Genomic DNA, 24,566 nt, shown 5'->3' with positions numbered 1-24,566 from the left:
AGTTGCTCGATTTCTCTCATTTCTTTTATTGATTGTGGAATTTTCGTAATGTCTACAATAATTTAAAAATACATAATGTCTCAAAAAGTAACAGATAAGAATTTTCTTGCTTGTGCGTTTGTTGAACTTTGAACTGGCATGCACCTAAATGCGAAGATTAAACATAGGGAACATCTTTAAGTATACTTAATGGTTGTGCTTAAACCTAGATGGTTTGCAACTACGGCTAAGAGTAGGCTAATAAATTTACACGACAGCTGGCGGAGATCAGCGTTCGCCTCAGCAGGCTACGACTTCCCCGTTCATATCGCTCGGCCTGAATGGCAGCTGCATGTCCCTGCAGCGATCGATTACGAATCGTTCTAGTTGACAGCCAGCGCTGGAAGGGATAAATACAAGGGTTGTGATCAAGCCCACTCCGGGATTATCGTGGTCTACTTACTCGTATATCTCGTTGCCTTCCACGTTGTACAAATCGCAGTTCCTAAACACCAACTGAATGTCGCTGAGCAGCTCCTCGTTCAGCTGGTAGGAGCCCATGTTCAGCTTGGACTTAATCTTGGCCAGATCCATGGGCGCCTTGATGATCTGGTGGTAGTCGGGGACCTCCGATGTCAGCACTGGGCGCAGGAACGGCCACGCGGCCTTGTGCTTCATGATCTGCTCCAGCAGATCGTATAAGGCGGCACTGTTCAATGGCAGGTTCTCGTTCGTCCGGCGACCGCTCCTCCGGTGGTTGTTGTTATTGGTGCTGCTGTTGTTGTTATTATTGTTGTTGCCGTTGCTCTGGCGGGCGGACTTGTCGATTGACAGGCGCACAGAGTTGCGGGAGCGCTTGGCTTTTGGCTCATCCTCATCGTGGTCACCGTCACCATTCACTGGGGGAAAAAAACAAAAGGGGATGCTAGTAGGCAACATTTATGAACATCATACAAGTGGACTCACTGTTACTGTGCCGGCGCCTGGGTCGATGTTGCACCGGCTTGCACGTCTTGCACATGTAATCTGTACGCGGCAGACGTTTGAGATGGACGCACTCCAAATGGAAGAACAATTTGCATTGCGCGCATCTTATTTCTCCGCCGTCGTAGAAACACTTCTGACACACTTTCTCGTCATCGCTGTGAAAAGTATAAAGTTAGTTTTACATCAATGGACTCGTAGCTCTAACTTACGACTCTTCGTCCGTATCATCATCGGGTGTCATGGAATCGAATTCGTTGACTTCCTCGCTTTCGATCTCTTCCTGAGCGGCCTCTTCAATCTCTTTCGATGTGAGTCGCTTGCCCGTGGGTCGTGTGCGGGATCCCCTCAGAGTTCGCCCGTAGACCCTCGTAGACGAGTGAGTGGAAGCCACGCTTCTGTCGTCCGCAACTTCCTCATCCTGCTCTTCGTCCTCCTCATCTGACATATCGTCATCCTCTTGCTCCTCCTCCTCTTCTACAATAAACTTGCGCTTTTTCTTTTCCGCCTGTTTTTTATCCTTCTCGTTGAGACCCAGACTCTTCACGCAATCATTGCAATACCAGTTGCCCTGAGGGACTGACCTGAGCTTGGGCTTCAAACAGAACATGTGAGTGCCAGCGTTGCACTCGTCGCACAGCAGCATCTTCTCGGGATCGCTGCCACGCCGGCAGACTTTGCACAAGGACTTGTTGGTAGACCTCCTCCACTGGATGCAGTCGTGCAGGATGTTGAAGTGCAGAAACACCTGGGCAAAGCTGGTGCTCTCCATTAGCGATACCTCCCACTGGTTCAGACGCGATTCGCAAGCGAGTCGTAAAGACTCCTGTTTGGGGTCCCACTTCTTCATGCCGAAGGGTTCCTTGAGGAATCGCTTTCCAATAGCCTGCTCCACTTGGAGAAGAGCCGATGCCATGTTGTGCACCGCAATTGGAATGGAAACGGCGTTAGTAACCTGCCCCTCCTCATCGTCGCTGTCTGGTGGGGCCTCTGTGTCCTCAGATGCTGCCAAATACATGCCAGGATCGCGATATGGCTTCCTGGCATATTTCCCTAACAGAGCGACATCATCCTCCTCGTGAGTGTCGTGGGATTCGTTGTCGGAACCAGCCTCATCTTCTAGTTTGCCGCCTGGGCCCCACTGCAACTTGCACTGTGGGTCGTATTTACCTAAGAGCAAATCGTTTCGCCACTTTTCCATATCCTTGACCTTCAGGCGGCCAAGATCGCCCGTGTAAATATCATTTTCAAACTGAATAATCCGATCCACTAGGTGCAGGCGCATCACCTCGTTCAAATCAGTGCCATTCGGCAATCCAAAGTTTGCCTCTTTATATTTGCGGTGAGTTTCAGATTCCATCGTCGCAATGAACTTCTTCCGCATTGCCTCGTTTTCCAGAGTGAGGAGCTCCACTGGGCATGTCTTTACATGCTGTTCGATTAGGGATCGCAGAACGGTAAGCTCTTGGAGTAGCTCGAACTCGCGAAGACCATTGGGATTCAGTGTCTTAATTAGCTCCTCGATCTCCTCGGGTTTGTAGATGTAGGACCAACGCTGTCTTTGCCCGTTTCTAGGATCGTGCACAATGCAGTTTCTCTTGTCACCACTGCACATCATCAGCTCAAACTGAGAGGGAGCCTCCGGCGAATCCGTTTCCACTTCCATGGGCTCGGCACTGCCGTTAAGACGATGCTCTTGGTTCTCCTTGTTTTCCAGCGATTGCTTGACCTTCTTCCTGCTCTTCTTATCATCTTCACCATAGAGCTTGAGAAGATATAGCCTCAAGTCCTTGCGACTTCTGGGCAACGTGGCCTGCTGACGAATTTCCAGTTGCGACTTGTTCGCTGGCGGTTGCTCCAAGCAAGTGTCCATGCTGTCCGGCGAATGCTCGACAAAGATCCCCGGCATAGACTCCAGTACATAGTACTTTCTGTAGCATCTGTCCATTCCAAGGTACACCAAGAAATTGAACAGTTGTGTGTGCAGCTTAAGCACCTGCTGTTCGTGCTTGCGATGCTGGTTATCTGACTGGGCGTGCAGCTCCGCGATGCTCTTGTTTAACTTCTCGACCATAGCTTCCCTTTTCTCTGGCTCAGCGGCACCAACCTCAAGGTGGTGCGTGTGGGTGAGTTTCTTTCTGTTGATCTCCACGGCGGCCAGTCGCTTATTTTCACCGACTACCAGAGCCTTCAGATCCTGCTTGGCCTTCGCCGTCTGCTCCATGCGCTCCTCAATAAGATTAATAGTGCCCGAGTAGGTCAGAATCTGGGACATCAGGCAGCGGATCAAGAGTATTATATCCCTGAACTTCAGCTGATACACGGAATGGTTTTTCAAAAGGCGGAGAATGTGTGGTTGCTGCAGGCGAAGTTCCAGGCCAGGATCTTCCTTCGACGAGTAGCCGTTGCGGTACATAACTCTCCACCGCTCCGCCTTTTCATTTATGATAGCTCCGGACCCAAGAAGATGCAGGCGTAGCACTTCACTGAGGGTCAGTGCGTCCAGCGGGAGTTCGTTCACCTAATGGAAGTGGAAATTCAGTTTAGAAAATGCCCTTTAGGATATAAGATAAGTTTGCTAAATTTACCTTGAAGGAAAAATGCCTCTTGGCGTATTGATGACTTTTGGCGGCCTTCACCATACTCCAGTAGGGCTCATGTGTTTGGGCCGCCCGTTCGTGGTAGGTCACTGCACACTCCTCCTCTTCCTCCTTCTGCAGATCGAAGACAGTGCCGAGCAGTACGAGGAGGATGTCCGACAGAGGTCCCGCCACCTCACGGGCACTTAGCGCTCGTGTCATCTCGTAGAAACTGAGATTCTGGCGGAACACCTCGATGCCGGACAGCAGACCTGTGTAAGTGTGCATGAACTCGCGCATCATGAAGGCGTCGCCCAGCAGGCGCTCGGGCAGCAGAGTGACAATCTTTTTATAGCGGGGCAGCACCTTCTGATCGTTTCGCTCCAGATCGTCTGTCTTTTGGAGCAGCAAATTGCATTCGTTTTCAACGCGCTCCATCAGCTGAGCCTTCTTTTCGGCCTTCTCCCTCTCCTGTTCTACCAGCTTGGCCTCCTTTTCCCGCTTCACTCGCTCCATTTCCTCGGCCAGCGATTTGGCATCGGACTTGGCCTTCGCCTTGGACTTGGCAGCCGTTGCCTCGTCGGCAACAATGTACTTGTTGAGGGTGGACTGCTTCTTGGCGTCCTTGGCGTCGGGCTTCTTGATCTTGGCGGGCGAGTAGCGCGGCATCTTGCCGATGAAGATGGTGGAGAAGCTCACGCCGGGATCCGTCACGTACTGCTTGTAGGCCTCTGGCTTTGGTCGCAGGAGTCCATCAACGCGCGACACATTGCTCTTGATGAACATGTTCAGGTTCTCGATGTTGAACTCCATGCGCGAACGACGCAGTTGCTTGAAGGGCAGCTCAATTTCCGCACTGGCGTCACCCTTGTTGGGCCGCAGTCTGTAGACCAGGCTGTCCGTGTCCTCGTAGATGCCATTGCCCGGCTCGGGCATGTTCTTGTCCAACTTGATGCCCACCACCGTGTACACGGCGTTCTTCTTGGTCTGCACCGACACCTCCTCGCCGATGAAGTAGCGCTTGCGCAGGAATTTGGCCACCATAATGTTCAGGGTGTTGACCGCCGACTGGCGAGCGTGCTCCACCACCAGGAGGACGGGTGCCCGGAGGCTATGTTTGAACTGCTCCATCTTCTTGCGCGCCGCTCGCTCACTCTTCACCGCCTCCTCGAAGGTGAGGTTTTCCTTGCCGGTGGCCTCGCACTGCCACACCGTCGAGTTGATCACCATCACGTGCCGGAAGTAGTTTCTGGGTTAATGAAATATGTTTATCAGCAGGATGTATGCACTGACACAAATACGATTTAAAGTTATCAATAGTCGCCAATTATACTTTTCAACGCACTGACACATATATAAATTAAAATTTACAACTTTGTCAAGCCATTTGGCAAGGTCGTTTCAAACTTATAAATGATGTACATACAAGAAATGATAGAAGTTATAAAAAGGAATGGAGTATAGAAAATAACCAAACAGGAGCGGATGGACAGCCCAAATTCAAAATTCAAAAGGGCGCGCAGTGGTTGCTGCCAGGTGGCAACGCCATGACAAGCAGCTGTGCGGCGGCAGCTGTAATTTCTTCCCGCCACCGAACAGCGTTTTTTTGCCCCAGGCCCACGAGACTCGCACACTGATGCAACCTCGCACTCACACACACAGCGAACGGTGATGTACGATGGATGTACGTTCCCGTACATCCAAATGCAAATGTTTCTGCAGCGTCGCTTTTGTTGTATACTTTAGCGCAGCGTCCTCTTTGGCGCCCTTCGCAAGGGTTGGCGTAAGGGAGGGGTGGGGGCGCTGGCAAAATGGGATGCACTTACTCATAGTCGCGGAAAATGCGCTTGGTGATGTAGCAGCAGAAGACCTGGTCGTTGTCGTGGAATGTTTCGTTTTTGCCCTCCTTCTGATTCAGGTCGAATCCATCCCGCTTGCAGATGGGCATGTTTGCTGTTCTTGTGTTCCCGAATGTCCCAATTTCCAACTTTTCAATGACAATCCTTGGGAACGCACGCCAAGCACTCCCGAAACCACAAAGCGCTTCAGAACCGATAGATTTCGCAACGCCAAGCGACAAACGCAAAAGGCGCCTTTTCACGCCTCTTCGGAGGGGCTTCGATGCAAACTGTTTTCTAGCGTTACGCGCGTTGCGATCCGTCGCAATTTCACAAGCTGTCGGCCGGCGAAACTGTTCCGGCACTTTCCACTGTGTTTTTGACTGGCTTGACCAACATTAGCTCTTCGAATCTGTTTATTTTCCAGCGCACCAACTATTTTCACGCGCCTTGCGAATTTTTACCGTAAAATGTTACCGTTCTTCGCGAAAATGCCAACGACGCGGTCGAGAGGAAACCGATAGCCCGATAGGCCGATAGTAGGGTCGATTTAAGTAACGTTCGGAAATCGGAAAGGATCTTTAAAAAAGAATTCTTTAAAGCGTTAATATTATTAAAAATGGATTCCCTTGTATAAGACAATTTTCCAAATGTCTATGCGTAAAATTAGTGTGCCATAGAACTATTTTTCATATATTTTAAATCAATCAGCTTAAGTAAAGTCCTTTGAAAATTTTATGAGATCCAACCACATAAATAAATGTATTTTACTCCTTTAAGCCTAGTACTCACATCGACGAAAACCGCGAGCTAACCATAGGAGTGAGCGAGAGGCAAATAGGCGGCTAAAGGTTTTCGTCGGGTCTGTTTTTCAGCGCGGTACTCAGATGAGCTAAGGAAATACCAGAAAAAATACCAGGTTTCGCGAGTGAATTTCCGATGAACGCCGTTAGCCGCGGCCCAAAGAATAAGAAATTTGATCTTTGGCGGTGTTCGTGCAGAAGCGGTGGGGAATTTAAAAATTAAAAATTGACGAAAAACGGCTAAAGGAGGTCAGTGCAGATAAAAAAGGACGCCTGAACCAAGCTGTTGCCCATTATGTTGGACTTGACCGACAGGAAGCAATACCACAACGGGGCAAATCAGCAGAATAGTTGAAGCGCTGGAGAAGATCCACTAGAGAATCCCAGTGGGAAGGAACATGGGACATCGCTCGATCTTCGACGAGCTCTCCATTGAGGACTCCTCCTTCACCAGCTACTTGGCAGCTGGTGATGGAGGCGGAGATAGAGGATGCGCCGGCTTCTATAGTGAGGAGGAATAAGGTCGCCCGCTAAGGGACAGCTGGAGGAGCCATTACCAGCCATTATTGGCCAGCTCGGAGCTGGACTACAGATGGCGCGGGAAAGATGGCGTGGGACGAGAAGGAAGCCTAAAGCTTCTAATTTACCTAAATAAAAACATTCGTTGAAAATTTCATTTATTTTAATTTTAATTTCTTTGTGCACCAGCAGACTCTTCTTTTTTAAATTGCTCCAATTGATTTGTTTTCCGTTTGTCAACAAACCCAGCTGCTTGACAGTAAGACCATGCCACATGCATGGCGGGTGAACTTTGAAAACTTCGGTCACACTAGAAAGAATAAGATTTTTCGACTAGTGAAACTCTTAGCCGATCTGAGTACTAGGCTTTAAATTAGACCAGGTATATTTTTGTATTAAAAATGAATACATAAATAATTAAATTATTAATAACTGTCTCTACTCAAATAAATACTTCTTAAAAATATCTTAAAACACGAAATTTTAAAAATCGGATGTATTAATTTTGTAGTTGTTTCCAAACTTTCCACACGTGAAATTCCCATCTCTAATACCAAGTTTGTGTGTGTGTTTCCAGCTGTGATAAGAGACGATCGTTCGCGCGCTTGCTCTAATAAACTATATTTTTTATAGTTTTTAGCATTTAAACACAGCTAGAATGTATGCGAGACTACTGCCCAACTTGGGCACCAGTGCCAGGTAAGAATGTAGATCGGCACACCCAAATCTCCTGGAATCAACAGGCGCATTCCAACCCACGAACTGTTACATAAACCTTGCCAATTTGTTTTTGTTTTCCCGCAGGTGCTTCGCCACAGCAGCCAATCCAAAGGTGCGGCCCATCAACAAGATCCTGATATCGAATCGTGGAGAGATCGCCTGCCGGGTGATCCGGACCGCAAGGAAGCTGGGAGTTCGGACGGTAGCGGTGTTCTCTGATCCCGACGAGAAGAGCCTGCACACGCAGCTGGCGGACGAGGCTTACCGCGTCGGAGAGGCCGCGTCCTCGGCTTCATATCTCCGGGGATCACACATCCTTGACATAGCAAAGCGATCGGGTGCCCAGGCCATTCACCCAGGCTACGGCTTCCTCTCCGAATCCGTGGAATTTGCCGAGCTTTGCCAGCGCGAGGGCGTCATCTTCATGGGTCCGCCCAGCTCCGCCATCCGCGACATGGGCATCAAGAGCACCAGCAAGGCCATAATGGCCGCTGCCGGAGTGCCCATCATAAATGGCTACCATGGCGAGGATCAGTCGGATGAGTGCCTGCAGCGGGAGGCCCAGGTCATTGGCTTTCCCCTGATGATCAAGGCCGTGCGTGGCGGCGGAGGCAAAGGCATGAGGATTGCCGAGAAGGAGGAGGACTTCCTTACCGCTCTTAACTCAGCGCGCAACGAGTCGCAGAAATCTTTTGGCGACAGCTCTGTGCTGCTGGAGCGCTACGTCCGCTCGCCCCGCCACGTGGAGGTTCAGGTCTTTGCGGATCAGTACGGCGATGCTGTCTACTTGTGGGAGCGCGATTGCTCCGTGCAGCGACGTCACCAGAAGATCATTGAGGAGGCTCCAGCTGTAAGGGCACCGTAGCATCTAGTGGATTTCGTTAATTTACGTAAATGTTTATTCCCCAGCCGGGTTTGTCCGAGGAACTGCGTCGTGAACTGGGCGAGGCCGCGGTGCGAGCTGCCAAGGCTGTGGGTTACGTTGGAGCTGGCACAGTGGAGTTCATTCTAGACAAAGAGGACCTCTCCTTCCACTTCATGGAGATGAACACCCGCCTGCAGGTGGAGCATCCGATTTCGGAAATGATCACGGGCACCGACTTGGTTGAGTGGCAGATTCGTATTGCCGCCGGCGAGCCTTTGCCGCTGAAGCAGTCTGAGATTACCCGTCGAGGCCACGCCTTCGAGGCCCGCATCTATGCTGAAAATCCGCGCGGTGGCTTCTTGCCCGGAGCAGGACCTCTGCGATATTTGTCCACTCCTCAGCCATCCGCCGATGTGCGTGTGGAGACAGGTGTCCGCGAAGGAGATGAGGTGTCTGTGCACTACGACCCCATGATTGCCAAGCTTGTCGTTTGGGGCGAAAACCGCACACAGGCGCTGAACTCCTTGGTTGCTCGTCTAGGAGAGTATCATGTGAGTATGAGAAAGATTCGCTCTCCCGTGGGGGTTTCTCTAATGTTACGCAAATTCCAGATCTCTGGTCTGGACACCAACATCAACTTCCTTATCGATCTAGCCTCGCATCCGGAGTTCCAGCTGGCCAACGTGCACACCGGCTTTATCGATGAACACTTTGATACGCTCTTCCCGCCAATTGTTATTAGTCCGCAGCAAGTAAGCCAAGCTGCGTTGGCGCTGGTCTTTAACGAGTTGCAGGCAGCTTTTAGCAACGGCAACAAAGGGCAGGATCCTTTTGCCGCCACGCCCAACGCTCGCCTTAACTACTCTTTAATCCGCACCTATAGCCTGAAAGCTAATGAGAAAGGTGCATACAATTCCATTTTAAATCAATCATAACTAACCCGTAATCTTACAGTTTACTCTGTGGCTGTCAAGTTCGACGGCGAAGATGTGCAAATCCAGGTGGATGGTGGCGACTGGCAGGCGATCAAGGCCGAAAGAGTTGATGATGGCGGTCGTCTGAAGATCCGCGCCAACATCGATAGCAACATCACCACCTATAACGCCAATATTGATGGTCCCAGTGTCTGTTTGTTTTTGGAAGTATGTCCGGAGATTTCGTAACTGGAAATGGGTCTTGTATTGAATGGATTCCTTTTTGCAGAGTGGCAAGCTTGACTTTGAGCTGGTGCAGCCAAAGTTCTTGAGTGCTCAGTTCGATCAATCAGGACAAGGTGGCTCTCGCGTGGTGGCACCCATGCCAGGTGTTTTGGAAAAGGTTCTGGTGAAACCAGGAGACCAGGTCAAAAAGGGTGACAGCTTGGCCGTGCTGATTGGTATGTAGTTCTAATTTGAACTATACATTTAATCCACATTTCATTGTTTGACAGCTATGAAAATGGAGCACATCCTAAAAGCACCCAAGGATGCCACTATTAAGTCGATCGGAGGAGCCGAGGGCGACAACGTGGCCAAGGGAGCGGCTGTGATTACGTTCGTCGACGAGGAGGTGGCCAAGTAAAAGGATTTATTCCCGAACTGCGTACCAGGGATTTTGTTGCATTTATTTACAAGTTAATATTCTAAATATTTTTATGACCCCTTTTGCTTCCAGGGATAACCAAGTGCATTTATTATCATAAGTAATCCTGTCCATATAATGGAGTTTTGTTGTATTTTGTACACGGCATTAAACGTCTTTAAACTGTTAACCAAGAATCTTTTAGCAGTCGAGTCAGATAGCCAACGGTGATGGTTTTAAAAAAATTTTTATTTGTTTTCGTTTTTGTTGAATTTTAATGGATGTATAAGATTTATTCAGTTTCTCGAACACACATTTCCTAAATGTGATACATCTTTATGAATACATAATTTAAAATTGAGTTCCGTACATAATTTTGCGGCTTATGAGTTTGACTTTGAGTTTGATGCTGTCGGTGAACGTAAACGGAAACGGAAACTGAGAGAAGGCAATGACATTGCGCAGTTTGCTTACATTTCGCTTTTATTTCGCAACTTAAAACATAATAATTTAATAAATGTTTAACAAATTTCACTTAATACAAAATACTAATCATTTAAAATATATATACTTAGTATAACCATAATCAAGTTTTCTTTATGCTCGTGTTGCTTTAGTCCATTCTGCTCTTGAGTTTATACTGTTCTGTTTTGTTTTGATTTAGCATCCCATTAATTTGGATTATGCGGTTGAAATATGATTATGGAAACAGTTTCAGAGGCGAGTACTGAGTACTGAAGATGCAATTTGGTTTCTTGCCCTAATTCTTACTTTCAGCCGATTTGTTTCGATTAGTTTTCCCTAGTATCGTATCTATATGTTTTCGTTTTGATTTTTTGTTTTTTTATTCGGTTAGTATTAGTTAATGTTGCTCGGCTTCAATACGTAATACATCATTTATATACTATATAAATACAATTATATGGTACTGTAAACGTGCAACTTAACGCTTCTTAGTAATTTATGAGTGTGTTTCTTTGTTTGCGTTCGTTTGTTGTGTAGTGTGTGGGTGTTCTTTAAAGTTTCCTTTTCACTTTTTTTTATATGCGTTAAAAGGGACACAATTACAATAGGGGAACATTAAATATATCCCTTTTAATGAATAAAAAATAACAAAAAGAGGGTGTATATGTGTATTTGTTAAGGTAATTATAAAGTTCGATAGCTACTAAACACCTCTGCTGGTACATACCATCCTCCTCGTCTCGCATACAGACTGTCGATCTTTGACTCGCGTCGCATCAAGCATCGTTTCGTTAATATCTACGGATTCTGCTCTACTTCGCATATTAACCCATTAAGTCTCGTTTTCGACGGCGGGAACCCCACTAGTAAAACACCTGTCCACACCGTTCTCATTGTCAGGCTGCTATTGGTTCACTTAACGCTATGGATGCTCATCATAAGTTGCTGCTCTTGTTAGGTTGCGATTACATTTTATTGCAAATAACTTTTCGTTTGTGGTTTCCTCTTCGTTTTAAATTAAGTTTTTCTCTATCCTCGTCGGGAGCTCACTCGTTCCGGTGCCCGACCCTGATCCTGTTCCCGTTGTGGTGGCTGCTGTTGTGGCAGGTGTTGAAGTGGCTGCCATTGCAGTGGTTGTCGCTGGCGACGTTGTGACCTCCGTGGTGGCTGTCGTGGTCGCAGCCGTCGCGTCCTCCTCGTCCTTACTTTCCACCAGCTTTCTTATTATCACCCTGCGACACTTCTGCGAATGGCCAACGGAAAGGGTTGGATTAGTGGGGGTAGACTCACGATCGCCCAGTGCTATGTGTGCTACGGCAACATCTGCGTGCCTGCTAAGCAGTAATTGCAATCTTGCTTCGAGTTCGTATCGAGGCTCATTTAAGGACTTGGCTTATATACACGATATTTATTTTTTTAATCTACATCAGTGATGCCGGTTTTAAAATATTTTTTAGAAGTGTACATTTTTAGATTGCATTTTTTTTTTAAACCTAAGCAAATTATAATTTAAAATAGTTGTGTATTATACCTTGTCATTGAATTTCAAATAATTCGGTAACTAATAATGCAAAAATATTTCCAGCCTGTTCTTTAAAACTTAAAATAAAAAATAAAACTTGTTCAAATAAATGTTTCGTCAAGAACCGAGTGATATTGATATTGACTCGGTATTCTCAGAAATTTCAACTGAGTTTCGAATATAAAACTGACATCCCTGATATGTGCAGGACCCCTTTCATCAAGTGTGTGTGGATTGGTTGTTATGTGGGGTGGGTGTGCATGATTTTGTGTGAGTGAGCAGAAGCTTGCAGTGGAAAGTAAAAGAAAGGCCAACGGGTAAACGGATCCGGGGATGGCAAGTGCATCTCGGTTGTGCCGGGGCCGTGAGAACAAAAGTCATGAACAAACACAAAGTAAGGCGGGCGCTGTGGGCTCAAACGAAACAACAACTCTAACTAACTTGGCGGCAAATCAAATCAAGCGGCTTGAGGAACTCTTGCTAATATCACCACGTAGTTGCTGCTGCTGCTGTTGTTGCTGCTGCTGTTGCTGGTGCTGCTGCTTCAGCTTGAGTTGCTGCTCCGACGGCAACTGGTGATGGTGGAACAGCACCGGCGGCAGCTTGCCTCCCTTGGAGCGACTTCGCAAGCCCTGCGTATGTGGTTACAATGCGGGTTCAACAAAGGAATGATCAACGAAACGCGGCAAGGAACCCCGCGAGGTAATCGTGTAGGATAATATAAATATTTAGAGACGAGTTAGAAGAAATCAGGAAAGGAGGGTTATCTTCGGAGACCGAAGTGAACCATTATTTACACAGAAACTAATGGCAAAAGTATCCGGTCTAACAAGTATTATTAAATAATATTTAACTCTTAAAAAAATATAATTCTTAAAAACATTCGGACAGACATGTCTGAATCGACTGAAAAAGTTCTCTAGCTAAAGTAACCACGTGTTCAAGGAGACAGATAGATAGATACAGATTGGAATTGGAGTGTAAAATGTGTTTATTGTGTGTACTGGTTTGCTGGGGGCTGCTTGGCAGACGTCTCGAAGGATCCCTCGGCTACGGACACACTTTTCAGAGGGGCAAATGCCCTAGACCTCGTCCGCCCTAGTTACCTTTTTGGCCGTTATCTCCATTTGGTCCAGGCTGTTTGTCAGACCGTTAATGGTCGTCTCGCCGGTGGTCTCCTGAGCACTACTCTCCGTCTCGCTGTTGGCCCCACTACCCGCCGTCGTCGTCGTGGCGGGCGTGGGCGCCGTGGTTCCGCTAGTTGTGCCACCGCCAGTCGACGTGTAAGCCCCGAAGAGCTGACGCGAAAGCCGTGGAATGGCGTTGCTATCCACTCGTACTGGCCAGGCTCCCGTCGCCGGACTGCTGGTGGTGGGCGTCTTGTTGTCGGCTGACTGCTCCGTGCCTCCGGTGGTGCCCTCCTGCGCTCCTCCCGGCTGAACCACCTGATCCGTCTTGTTCTCGTCTAGATTCGACTCCAAATCAGACTCGTTGTTCTCATCCTGTTCCTGGCAAGCGCGCACATTAGAAAAATATTTTCGTATATTTCAATGTAAGGTGGTACATACCGTTTTCTCGCTGACCTCATCCGGGCAGAGCTCGTAAGCCATTGTCCACGTATTCTTGGCGGACTGCGACCGCTCCAGCATGTAGCCGTTGGTGTTGTCGTTGCTCTGCGCCGGGGGCGACCACGAGTACGAGTTGTACTGGCAACCGATGCCCCGCTGCCGCTCCAACTCGTCCTGCAGCCACTCGACGGCAATGCTCCAGTGCCGGCTGATGGTCGGGTTTGTGTTGAGCATCTGCAGCGCAATCGGCGACTTGTGGAACAGCTGCGTCAGGCACTTGATTATCTGGTACGCCCTCTTCTGGTAGTGCGTCTTCGCCCGCTGTATCGTTTCCAGCAGGCCCTCGCGCTCCTCCGCTACTCCGTTGAGGGCATTGTGTATGCGGTGGTGCTGCCACGAGTCGTCGATCAGCAGGATGTTCAGCAGCAGATCAGTGTGGTGCCGCATATCGTGGCAGTAGGCGAAGCCACACTGCCACAGCAGCTCGGTGAGCACGGCGCGAGAGAAGTGTGGATTCTCCCAGCTGCAATATTGCAGCAGCTTAAGACCCTCGTCGCCCACGTTTGTGTCCTCGATCACTTTCTTGATGTAGCTAAAAAGGACAGTACAAATACATTAAGATGAAGGCTTTTTTTTCATAGAACGCCTCGAACTTACCCCGTGCGGTTGAAGAGCAAGTCCATGCACTCAGTGGACAGCGGAGTCAGCTCCTCGTGCGCCACCGTGGCATCCTTGAATGGATTGGGCAGTGGACGGGCATTCTGGTTGGAGCTCTGACACTTTTCGCTCACATCGCTGCAGCGTATCAGGTGCGAAACCACTTGGTGAAGCTTACTGAACTCGGGATACTGATACTTTATGGCCGGACCGGGGCCGTCGTCCAAAGCGACCTGAATAAACTGCAGCGGCACATTGAGCTGCAAGCGATGACAATCGATTAGTTGGAAATCAATGTGAATGCAAATAAGGCTTACCCTTAGCAGCTGCTGCTTTTCCCGTGTCCCCAGTCCCACGTACATACTGAATAGGCTAAAGTAGTGGGGCAGGTGTTTGCCGTAGTCGGCTGCCTCGGACTTCAGGAGGCGCAGCACACTAATGAGCACCTGCTCGCAGAGGTTGGCGCCGTCGTAACCAGTCAGTGGTTCGTCGTTGATGGCGAAGTGGCAGAAAAACACCACCAGCTTAACGAAGACGGTGCGCACCTCCGGCGACGGAGCCATTAGGATGTACTCGCCCAAGCGCGACGGCGGCGAAAGGAGCGCATGGTTGGCGAACCACTTGCGAACCAGAGCCGAGGAACGTATGTGATGTGAGAGCGCGTCGTACCTGCCAATCAAAAACTATGTTATTCAGATACTTTTCAGAAGCTCTCCTTCACCTACCAATCGATGACTGGGCCGCGTAGCGACTTCTTCGTGCGGAAGCCGGTGTGGAACAGGAACTGCGATGCCAGTTGCACCCCCAACAGCGAAAGCTCCTCGGCAGCAGAAGTCTGATAGAAACATAAACCATTGTTAGTGAGAAAAAAAAAGCATTTCAGCACAATACTGACGATCTTATCGCTCCGCGCAGAGGGTATATTGCAGCTGACCAGCTTTTTAATAAAGTTGAAAAACTCCACGGAGAAAATGCTACGGGAGTGCAGAAACCGAATGTTCTGGTGCCTGTGAGACGGGCAAAGCAAAGATATAAAGTACATTCAGAGTGATTAAGCATAAACTCCACTCACCGCACGCTGCGCTCGATGGGCTTCGGCAGGGGCAGAACCATGTTGCGGCTCTCAGTGAGCGATAACTGCTCCACACTGGGCTCATACTGCACGGGACTCTGGTCGCAGCGGGTGTAGAACAACATGTAGGCATTCCACCAGCGCTTCTGTCGGCGATACTGCATGCGCTTAAGGTTGTTGTCGTAGATCTCGCCCATGTAGTCGCCACCAAAGCACTGCGCCTTCATCTCCTCATCTTCATGCATTTTGCACTCGGTGACCTCGCCGTCGTCAAACTTGTACCATTGGCACTTGCCGTTCGCTGGGTTTCTGCGTGGGATTGTTTTGGATTAGTCTCCGGGGAAAAGTTACATTTTTATGAAACTCACTTGGAGAGTATGTAGCTGAAGTAGTGGCCCCCGGATGCCTGCCCGCTGTGCACAACAATGCCGGTCAGTTCGTACTTTGTCGTCTCAACGTTTGTTTGACAATTATCACCCACCTCCACCACCTCGCCCTCTAGCTTAGCTAGGCCAGACACTGGAGAAGAGAAAATGTAAATAAATTCAACTGTAGAACGACCCCACTTGCACCCTTTGCTGAACTCACCTGTGTAGGGCTCCATATCCAGGATACGCGGAAATTCAAAATAATCATTAAATTTAATCGCACAGACGCGCTCGTAGTCGTATTCGAAGCGCTTCAGTTGTATGGCTAACACGGGTGGCAGCTTCTTCACGCATAGCCGCTTAACGGTAACTACCTGTTGGCCACAAGGAATTCGGATCATTAGAATCTGGCTATACCTTTACATCACGGGGAGGAGAACACTTTACTTTTTTATCACATTTATCACAATGGTATGCATCGGCTCCCTCGAGCAGCTCCCCCTTGACATACTGCTCCAGAGATTCGGTTAATGAGCTATGATTCCTAATATCGACACTAAATACACTAAATGGTTCCTCTTTGGAGTAGCGATGGGGGCACTCTTGGCAGATCTTCTGGTCGCTGAACGAACCGCCCAGCGTGGCATTCATCAGCTGCGGCTGGCCAAGCGCCTTTAGTCCCTCGTCGAGGCTTTCGAAAAGGGACATGAAAAACTCCACGGCATCCTGTTGCTCGCGAAGATTTACAGGCTCTCCTTGCAGCCTTTTAAAGTATAAAATTAAATCAATTAAGAAAAGGCCATCAAGTGCAATGTGAAAAACCCACTTGAAATGCGTCCAGAGACCACGGGGCACGTAGAACTGCAGAGCACTGTGGCCCAGGTGGGCGAATATGGCCTGCACGTGCTTCAGGATCACCACGTGATAGTTCTTTCGCACATCCTGCGATCCATCCTCGACAGCGCCCGACGAAGAGGAGAAGGTGACTAGGGCAGAGGCGGGTCCCGAGAAGAGGGCCGGTCCAAGACCGCCGCCCGTCAAATCGGAATCGCCACTGAAATCCTCGCCGTCGGTGGTGGCCGCGCCATGGGCTCGCAGGATACCCACCCGCACCGCCGGCACCATGTAAAGCTGCTGCAGCACCGAGTTCATGTAGCAAGTGGCACCGGCGTTCTTCAGTCCGCAGAAACCTTTGGTTGGCCTAGCGCCTACAGGCGGCAGGTAATCCCATTCGCGCAACGGATCAGTATCTGGAAATGGAGAGGAAACGCTTAAATAGGCCGCAGGACATTGCGAGGTGGAAGCTTACCCGTGCAGACGAAGTCGATGAGTGTATTGGTGAGTAGCTTCATATTAGGAACACAGAGCTGGCACAAGGCAATAAGGAGATCGCAGGCAGCGGCGATGGTGTGCGGACTGCGGCAGACCGGTGGCGGGACGGTGTCCTGCCGGAGACTGCCGTGCCGCCGTAAATGCAGGAATTCGCGAGAGGCCGTGAAGAGGAAGTCGTCGATCAGCTCGTGGATAAGCTCGTTGAGCTGCGCTTTTGAGTCGGCCGCGAGGAAAAACATTAGCTCCTTGGCCAGGCAGAGATGGCCCTCGAGGAGCTCCTCGTGCACTTGTGTGTCCCCGGTGGCGCGGACATTCTCTCGTATGCGTTGCAGCCACTTGATCTCGTCGCCCAACAATCCCTCGCTGATCTGCAGCGGCCAGTTGTAGATGCATCCATAGGACAGGGTCCGGCACAGCACCGAGAAGAACTCGGCGCACGTTGCCTCGTACTGGGGAACCAGCGTCTTTAGCGCGCCCACCAGCAAGTTGACCATGTAGACGAATGGCCGCCGATCGCCGGCGCAGTAGGTAGAGGCCAGGAACAGCTGCTCCGAGGCCACCTGTCGCACGTGGCGAAGCGGGTTCTTGAGTACAATGGAGGTGATGAACTTTGGCCAGTTGGCATCGCTGGTCAAGGCTTCGTTGGCACTCGGATTAAGGATAAACGAGATGGTGAGCACCTCCAGCGCCTCTTTGCACATGCTGAAATCTTGACCGTCCGGCACGATCACCTCGTCCTCAAAGTCGCCGCTACTGCTGCCCAGAGCCTGAAGGTTGCCGCAGGACGAGGCCCAGGCCAACTGCACCACCGCCTTGATGGTGGAAATGTCCGGGCAGGACCACTGCAGTGTGGAACTGAAGAGCGTCCGGCAACGGTCTCCTTCCTGGCTGGCTGAGAGCATTTCGCGGGCAAGCATCACAGCCAGCTTCGCGGAGATCGCCCGCAGTGTGCCTTGCGAACTGTTCGGCATCGTAGAAAAGTTCTGCTTCAGAATGTCTACCTGTGAACGGGATCCGTTGTCCAGGTCGCAGATCATGGGCTCATCGCCTACGCGGGACAATACGCTGCCCACGATGTACAGAAACAGCTTAGCCAGTCTCAGCACGCACTGAAAAGAGGCGCGCTTCGTGTGCATGTCGGCGCTGGGCAGGAAGTTGTTTTTAGTCAACAGCTCCAGCACGAAATGGGCACAGCCCGAGTGCATCCAAGCAGACTGCACCAGCAGGGCTCCTTCGCCTAGAGGATCCAACGCGGGAATCAGCAGTCCGTGCAGCACACTAAGATTGTAAAGCACTTGGGCAGGCGTAGGGTGCAGGAAGATCTGCTCGGGCGTGCAGTTCTCCTGGTAGGAAGAGATTAAAAATGTGTGAATTAAGAGGGTTCATATACTGATTATTTGTTGTTGGTCTTACCTCTTCAACTTCACTCGTCGGTTGATCAGTGGTGTTGAGTTTCTCCTCTTCATCCTTAGCGCTCTTCTCGCCCGTCACAGCCACCGTAACGGCCGCCTTGGGCACCTTGCACATCACCTGCAGCTGACGCATCGTCTGGCGGTCGCAGGGCAGCAAATGCAGTAGTACCTTTGCACTGTCCCGCAGTCGACCGTGCTCTAAGTCACTGCCCAGCTGGTAGAGCTTAAGAAAGAACTCGGTGTACTGGTAGTTTTGTGAGATAATCACGCCGGGCAGTGTGCTCTCCGACTCCACACGCTGCATGTCGGGGCAGGGACGCGGGGGAGAGCCAGTGCTCGAGTCGCTGGAGGAATCGGGACTGCTGGCCAGACCAGTGCCCACTGGCGTGAGCTTCGCTGTGAGGACCATCTTGTCGCGGATGGTGTACTGATAGAGCGGGTTAATCTCGTCGGATACCTCTATCATCTCGCCATTAGTGTAGAAGAGATCAACCTTTATGTTGGTCGTAGAAGTACCCTTGATCCGCTTCAGTAGACTTCGCTTGAAAGCGGCCATCGTCTCGTTGCTGTGTGTAACGATCTCCAGGTCGTCAATGGGTCTCCCTGGGTTCTGGAACCGAATATACAGACTGGTGTTCTTGCCACGTGTAACTCGACTGAGTGGCAGATGGACACGATCGCCGCTAAAGGAGCGGTCGCACTCCTTCACGTATTCCTGCAGCACCTTTAGAATTCGGCACATTTTTTCCGCCTCGATGAAACGCATTTTTGAATCCTTGGACTCGTCGTTGGCATTGTCCGACTGATCAGGCGCATCCAACTCCTCCTGCAGTTGCGTCTTGCCCAGGATAACGATGTTTCCGTAGTGAGTACGCAGGCGGGCGCAGCACTCACCGATGAACATTTCGTGGAACTCGGCGATGTTCTCCTGTAGCCGTGGACCCAATGCCGTGGACACTTCCTTGAGCAGATCAATGGCCTTGCTGGCGATTTCCTCGCCTCCGGTTGTAATAACCCGCCACAAGTAGTCCTTACCTATAAGATCCTCGTTGTCCAGAATGTAACCTCTGTGTATCGCCTTTAGCTTGTCCTCCTTAGAGTTGACCGCCTTGAAGAAGCGCTCAAAACACTTGATGCCGCTCTCGGTGAGCAGATGCGGATCGAGTTGCAGAATGTTGTTCTCGAAGAAGTCCTTGTTTATGCCGGGGTCTAAGTCAGGCTCCTCTCCCATCAGCTTGCCGAACCACCGGAAGCACTCCTCTCGATCCGCCGGAAAGACGGCGCTAACCGCCAAGCAATGCCAGATTTGCTTTGCCTGATCTGCGCACAGCCACAACTGTCCGTCTTTCAGCAGGAACTTGAGAAACTCGAGCCGTTCCGCTATTTGCGCATGGTGCGGAAACCGTCCGTCAATTACGATGTTAGCTGCTTCCAGGCCAGGTGTGTCTGCCACCATTTGGCGCACCCTTTCCATGTACGCAGTCAAGCTGTTGGTGACAAGAATGACCAAGGAATAGTCGTTCTGCAGTCGCTCGATCACCTGCTGCCGATTCGTGCCCGTTTGGGTGCGGGGGGCATGATTCGGCGTTGTGTCATATAGACAACATATATCCCGGATTAGGCGCAAGGCGGGCAGCACCCATCCATCGCCCGACTTTAGCTCACCGACACATTTGTCCAACCAAATGGTCTTCTGCGCGTCCCGCTCCTGCGAACAGCTGTAGTCTAAGATTTTCACGTGTGCGCCAAGTGCCTGGTCAAGCACCTCTGGCGGCACCTCCTGACTGTGGGCTAGTGTCCAGAAAAGCTTCAGCACCTTTTGCGCCATTACACCATTCTTGTCGTCCTCAGCCAAGCGGCGGATAAGCTCTAAAAGCCTTTCCCGCTGCCTCTTATTGGCCGTGGTCATGCTGGCCTGAAATTAAATTAGAAATATTTTCATCAGTTAATAATATAAGATAAAAAACAATTAGTATATTATAATTTGAGAAAACTTACTTGAAACGCTTCAAAGAGGTGGTCCAGCTGCTCGGGAGTAAAATCCCAGGCCAGTTTGGCCAGGAGATCGTGCACGTTCTTCACGATTGCCTCGTGCTTGCCGGCCTGCGCTCTCCAAACCGCATCTAAATCGTCCAGCGTCAGTGCTTGCTCCTTAATGAGAAAGCGGATGATCTTTTCGAGCTTTTCCACATACTGCGGTTGGTGCAGCGAGTCCTTGAGCACGATACCCAAGACGTCCGACGCCTTAATCCATTGCGCCATGCGCTCCGCCGTCAGCCAGTCCATCTCGTCCTCGGGCATACAGTGGGGCAGGGGTTGGGATCTATGCGAGTAATAGGCCACCGAAGAGAGCACCTTGTTGATCTCGTTGAGGGCATTCATCTTGCCATTGAAGCTAGACACCTGCAGCAGGCGCAGGATCATCTTCAGGCGAAACATCTCCAAGTCGCGAATTAGCTCCTCCTGACCCGACAATCGACTGGCCAGGAAGCGGGCCGACTTCACAATCCCGTTGATGTAGTCGTTGCGTCCCTCGGGCTTCACCTCGCGCTTTAGCTCCTCGTCTGTGAAGCTGTCCAAAAGGTCCAACACCACGTTCCAGGTGGGCATAAAGTACTTGGCGATGGTAGCGGGCGTCAGCAGCTCATAGCATTGACCAAATGGCCGCAGAAGGCTGTGGATGAGAGCCAGGGTAAGGCGATTATCCTGGCCGTTACCCTCGCCGCCACCCTCGCCACAAGCGCTCTTGCCGGTGCCCTTGTTTTGGTTGCGCTTCAGCAGTTCCAGTCCGCTGTTGAACCGCTCCAGCAGATTGTCAAAGCCTCCCAGCTGGCCGAAGCGGTTGATGAGATCCACAAGCCAGCCGCGCGCATTCTTGGGCTCCGGGGGCGGCCGGGCGTACATCTTGTTGCTGTCCAACTGACCCCAGATGCAGTCGGCGCTGGCGAAGCACTCCGGCTGGCGGGCCGCGTTAAACGTGTTGAACTTGTTTTCCGGATCGAAAACGATGGCCAGCAAGTCCAGAAGGTAGGGATTGTCGCGCTGCATGTGGATGGCGATCAGGTGCAGAAGCTTGCCGCACGACACCAGGATGCAGTGGTGGATGTTGTACTTCCATGAGTTCACCGCCTCGTCGGTGAGGATCTTGGCGAACGAAGTGCTCAGTCCATTGCGGTAAAACTCCACGCACGGCTCGCAGTCGTGATCCACACCTGCAAGTGGATTGAATATAGATGGGATTTTCGTGAGCCATTTGGACACACTTACCAGCCTGCGTCAGCTCGATGGCAGCATTTAGAAGCACCTCCAGTTCCTGTTCAGGCAGCACGGGCACCACCCAGCGTGGATTGGATATCTTCTGGGTCAGTAATCTCAGTTTCGTAGTGGGAAACGAGGATATAAGCTTCTCTGGAGGCCTGCCGGATGATATAAGTACAATTAATAAAATTTTAAATTAGGGGCCCTTTAAAAGGCCCATCAAAGCTAAATGCAAACACTCGTAATTAAAATTTTGTAAAGGTAAAAATTTTGTTAAAATGTTATAAACCACATATTACAGAGCATTCTAGTTTCTATTTAGCAAATCCAATTAATCATGATACGGACATAATATCTAAGTAGTGCATTTGGCTCTTGTAACAAGTTCAAAGGTCAGAAGTCTTGGAATTGTCGTCTTTCAGCAGAAAAATAAACACTACATTTGACTTAGTAGTTTGCGTGAAAGTGAATTTCAAAACAGACCGTATAGAATACAATTTTTGGGGGCTTTTTCAGTGTCACCTAATCATGATGGACAAGCGATAAGATAACGCCCTGCATGGGTATTCCAAATGAGACAATAATAGCCGCGTAAAGTAAATACATTAATACGAATGGGGTACATTTATTGGGACAACTGGAAAGGTACCCACTGCATCTATTGGGGAAAGATAAACATTTATTGCCCCATTGTTGGGCACTATCACGTTTCTGCACACACGTAAACGGCCGACTTCGGCTTGTAATAGAACTGGGGAATGTGGGTTCTGTTGAACTCTGGTGACGCCACCACTCGAATTAGCCTGGCCAAAATCAGCTGGAGCATATTTTAATGAATCTATTGCGCGTGTTGTGCAGGCCGAGCCCTGGGCAAACAAAGAATGCAGGTGGATGAGGGAACTGCGCAAATGTAAACACACGGATGTCCGAGGTTGGGGTTCTTTTTAGAGTGGTGGTGCTACTGGCAAATTAAGTGCAATAAACTACGCACTAAACCCGGCTAATTGGGCGGAGACATGCGAAACCGGAGCCACGCCCACTTACACTAGTGTGACGGTGCTTTCCACGCTGCCCGTCGACGAGGAGGCGGCTACGTCATCCGAACTCTGACTGCTGACCGCCGGCTGTTGCTCCTGGCTGCTGTCCAGGCCACTTGACCCTCCACCTCCTCCTCCTCCCGGCAAACTCGAGGTGGTTACTGTTCCCGTGCCCGTTCCTGATCCTGTGCCCGTTCCCGTTCCCGCACTCTGTGCCGGACTCGTTGTGGTGGTTGCTGTGGTGCTGCCACTGCTGGTCGCTGTGGTGCCCGGCTGTCCGGTGGTGTGCCTGCGCGTGTCGAACGTCATGGTGGTGATGGCGGGGGATGGGGATCCTCTCCAGCCAATTCGTCCTGCGGAGCACCGGAAGCGGTCGAAGGTGCAGGAGCTCTAGCTTTAGTTACAGTTCTCTAGGTGCCTGGCTAATCCTACTGCAGTCTGCACTGGGCGGCGTTTTTGGCTGGTGTCTTATGGCAGTTGTGAGGTATCCGGATGCGGAGTGTTCCTTGTCCAGCTCGGGAGTTCCCCTGCTGATTCGCTGTTTCTCGAGGCACACTTGGTCGACGACTCCTGGGCGCTGGGCTCCCTCTTATTGTCCTTTTTCCCAATGAGAAGTGGCTCCTGCGTTGCGTTTACATATTCCTGGTCAGCGGCCACAGTTTGCAAAAATCTATAAACTGCAACGAAGCGAGAGGCAGAGAGAGGCGGATAAATAGAGGCGCTAAAAGAGAGACCGAAAAGGCACACACACGCACGCCAGCGTGTCACTGTGTGAGTGGGCCTGCGTGTGTGTAAGAGAGCGCTGGGTTGGAATATGAAAAATCAATATTATTTAATAGACGGGGCAGCAAGCGCCAAATAATGCTCCAAAAGCACACAAATTACGCTCTCACCCACACACACGCCCGCTCTCCCACTCCACCACGCTCTCCTCCGACCATCAAGTGTGTGTGTGAATTTAATTTAATGTTGTTTTTGTTTTACGCCGCGCTCTTCGTTCTTATTTATTTATTGTTATTTTCTTGGGCAAACAAAGAACATTTTTGTGCCGAAAATTACATCACGTCCAAGTCTACGGATTTTCCACTCGCCCTCTCTCTCTCTCCGCCCGGCAACATCCTTAAGCGGAATGTCGGTCGGTGGGTGGAGCAAGTGGGCGGAAAAGGGGTGGTGGCGAGTGGTCGGGTGCAGGGGCCGCAGAGGGTGGCGAAAATAACTACGCATAAAGACTTTAAGCTGCAGCCCCAAACAGATGCAGAATCGAACGATTTAAAGGGTGTGGCGGGGTGTGGAGGGCGGGAAATCTCTCACTTTCTTTCTATCTCCTCCAGAGTTGTGGGAGAGTAACGGAAGTCGCCCAAGGACGGCAGCCAGTGCGGCTTTTTATTATTTTTCACTGTTTTTCACTGGCCCCGTCACACACACACGCGCACGCACGCACACTCTTTCACACGCACGTACATTTATTTTTCGCAAGTCGAATCGAACGACCGAGCAACTTCCACTTTTCGCAGCCCCAAAAGGGCGATCGCTTTTCCTTCCGTTTTCCCTTCTTCTGGAAAATTGGGGAGCCCCAGTTGGCTGCGCACTCCAAACTAGTCGCGGTAACTATTTCGCGAATATTGAGCTTACAAATCAGCCGGCCAATAGACAAAATGGCGTCTGCCTTTGCTGTTGTTCTGCGGCCGAGTCCAATTGGGATTTTACCTGCCTGGCCGACGGCGAAGTGCTGCGTATCCTGCGGGGGCGGCGGGTGAGGCTGCCACGGCGTGTTTCCTGTCCGCTCGCTGTGCAATTCGCGTTAAATTAATTATATTTTAGTTATTTCTTTTGCTAGGGTTGTGCAGTTCGGGCGAACTAGTTTTGAACTGAACTGGTTCGCGCGGTTCATCTGGTGCTTTCGGCCAGGGTTGCCAGGCTGTTCCTAAACGGCGCCTATCGAACTGAATTCATTAAGGGGTGTCGGGCGAAGGTCTATATTTGTTTACATTGCTTAAGCTTGGAAGAAAGACATGCAAGTGTAATTAT

The 24,566-nt window shown here is 50.3% G+C and overlaps 3 protein-coding genes across 9 annotated transcripts; 1 reads left to right on the top strand and 2 right to left on the bottom strand.

Moving 5' to 3' along the window:
* Positions 1-10: 10 nt before the first annotated feature.
* On the bottom strand, positions 11-5,860 carry LOC119545668 (bromodomain adjacent to zinc finger domain protein 1A). The gene is made up of 6 exons (XM_037851395.1): positions 5,369-5,860; positions 3,552-4,791; positions 1,176-3,484; positions 946-1,121; positions 443-878; positions 11-379 (listed from the first exon to the last, which is right to left on the bottom strand). Exons 1-6 carry the CDS (start codon positions 5,488-5,490, stop codon positions 280-282), a joined length of 4,383 nt encoding a protein of 1,460 aa, XP_037707323.1. The 5' UTR covers positions 5,491-5,860; the 3' UTR covers positions 11-279.
* Positions 5,861-7,279: 1,419 nt separating this feature from the next.
* LOC119547007 (methylcrotonoyl-CoA carboxylase subunit alpha, mitochondrial) lies at positions 7,280-10,037 on the top strand. The gene is made up of 7 exons (XM_037853679.1): positions 7,280-7,401; positions 7,507-8,272; positions 8,332-8,838; positions 8,899-9,190; positions 9,242-9,429; positions 9,491-9,662; positions 9,717-10,037. Exons 1-7 carry the CDS (start codon positions 7,361-7,363, stop codon positions 9,845-9,847), a joined length of 2,097 nt encoding a protein of 698 aa, XP_037709607.1. The 5' UTR covers positions 7,280-7,360; the 3' UTR covers positions 9,848-10,037.
* Positions 10,038-10,309: 272 nt separating this feature from the next.
* Positions 10,310-24,402, bottom strand: LOC119546968 (probable ubiquitin carboxyl-terminal hydrolase FAF). Of its 7 annotated transcripts, none has more exons than XM_037853651.1 (19): positions 24,246-24,402; positions 22,546-23,215; positions 21,511-21,659; positions 20,242-21,455; positions 18,245-20,158; positions 16,809-18,174; positions 16,326-16,749; positions 15,947-16,262; positions 15,720-15,873; positions 15,500-15,650; positions 15,132-15,440; positions 14,955-15,066; positions 14,785-14,894; positions 14,377-14,728; positions 14,060-14,319; positions 13,403-13,994; positions 12,941-13,342; positions 12,325-12,466; positions 11,369-11,555 (listed from the first exon to the last, which is right to left on the bottom strand). In XM_037853651.1, the coding sequence occupies exons 2-19, from the start codon at positions 22,845-22,847 to the stop codon at positions 11,515-11,517; spliced, it is 8,310 nt and encodes a 2,769-aa protein (XP_037709579.1). In that variant the 5' UTR covers positions 22,848-23,215; positions 24,246-24,402; the 3' UTR covers positions 11,369-11,514. The 7 variants fall into 7 exon arrangements, with proteins under 7 accessions (XP_037709546.1, XP_037709570.1, XP_037709553.1 ...); XM_037853660.1 differs by having other exon boundaries at positions 11,422-11,555; positions 12,276-12,466; XM_037853668.1 differs by having other exon boundaries at positions 11,422-11,555; positions 12,276-12,466; positions 12,941-13,336.
* Between the last annotated feature and the right edge of the window lie 164 nt (positions 24,403-24,566).

Source organism: Drosophila subpulchrella, chromosome 3R, assembly GCF_014743375.2.
Source record: "Drosophila subpulchrella strain 33 F10 #4 breed RU33 chromosome 3R, RU_Dsub_v1.1 Primary Assembly, whole genome shotgun sequence".
Lineage (NCBI taxonomy): Eukaryota > Metazoa > Arthropoda > Insecta > Diptera > Drosophilidae > Drosophila > Drosophila subpulchrella.
The sequence above is the reverse complement of the archived record's forward strand: the minus strand, read 5'-3'. Positions and strand labels throughout refer to the sequence as shown.

What these genes read in the sequence shown, in the direction of transcription:
- LOC119545668 (XM_037851395.1), bottom strand. Translation starts at nt 5,490, where the DNA reads ATGCCCATCTGCAAGCGGGATGGATTCGACCTGAATCAGAAGGAGGGC. An exon ending in GATGATACGGACGAAGAGTC is followed by an intron (nt 1,122 to 1,175) that starts GTAAGTTAGAGC and finishes TACTTTTCACAG; the next exon opens with CGATGACGAGAAAGTGTGTC. An exon ending in CAGGCGCCGGCACAGTAACA is followed by an intron (nt 879 to 945) that starts GTGAGTCCACTT and finishes TTTTTCCCCCAG; the next exon opens with TGAATGGTGACGGTGACCAC.
- LOC119547007 (XM_037853679.1), top strand. Translation starts at nt 7,361, where the DNA reads ATGTATGCGAGACTACTGCCCAACTTGGGCACCAGTGCCAG. An exon ending in CTCGTCTAGGAGAGTATCAT is followed by an intron (nt 8,839 to 8,898) that starts GTGAGTATGAGA and finishes CGCAAATTCCAG; the next exon opens with ATCTCTGGTCTGGACACCAA. An exon ending in GTGTCTGTTTGTTTTTGGAA is followed by an intron (nt 9,430 to 9,490) that starts GTATGTCCGGAG and finishes TCCTTTTTGCAG; the next exon opens with AGTGGCAAGCTTGACTTTGA.
- LOC119546968 (XM_037853618.1), bottom strand. Translation starts at nt 22,847, where the DNA reads ATGACGTTCGACACGCGCAGGCACACCACCGGACAGCCGGGCACCACA. An exon ending in CTGCGCGGAGCGATAAGATC is followed by an intron (nt 14,895 to 14,954) that starts GTCAGTATTGTG and finishes TGTTTCTATCAG; the next exon opens with ACTTCTGCTGCCGAGGAGCT. An exon ending in TGGAGATAACGGCCAAAAAG is followed by an intron (nt 11,556 to 12,940) that starts GTAACTAGGGCG and finishes GGCCATTCGCAG; the next exon opens with AAGTGTCGCAGGGTGATAAT.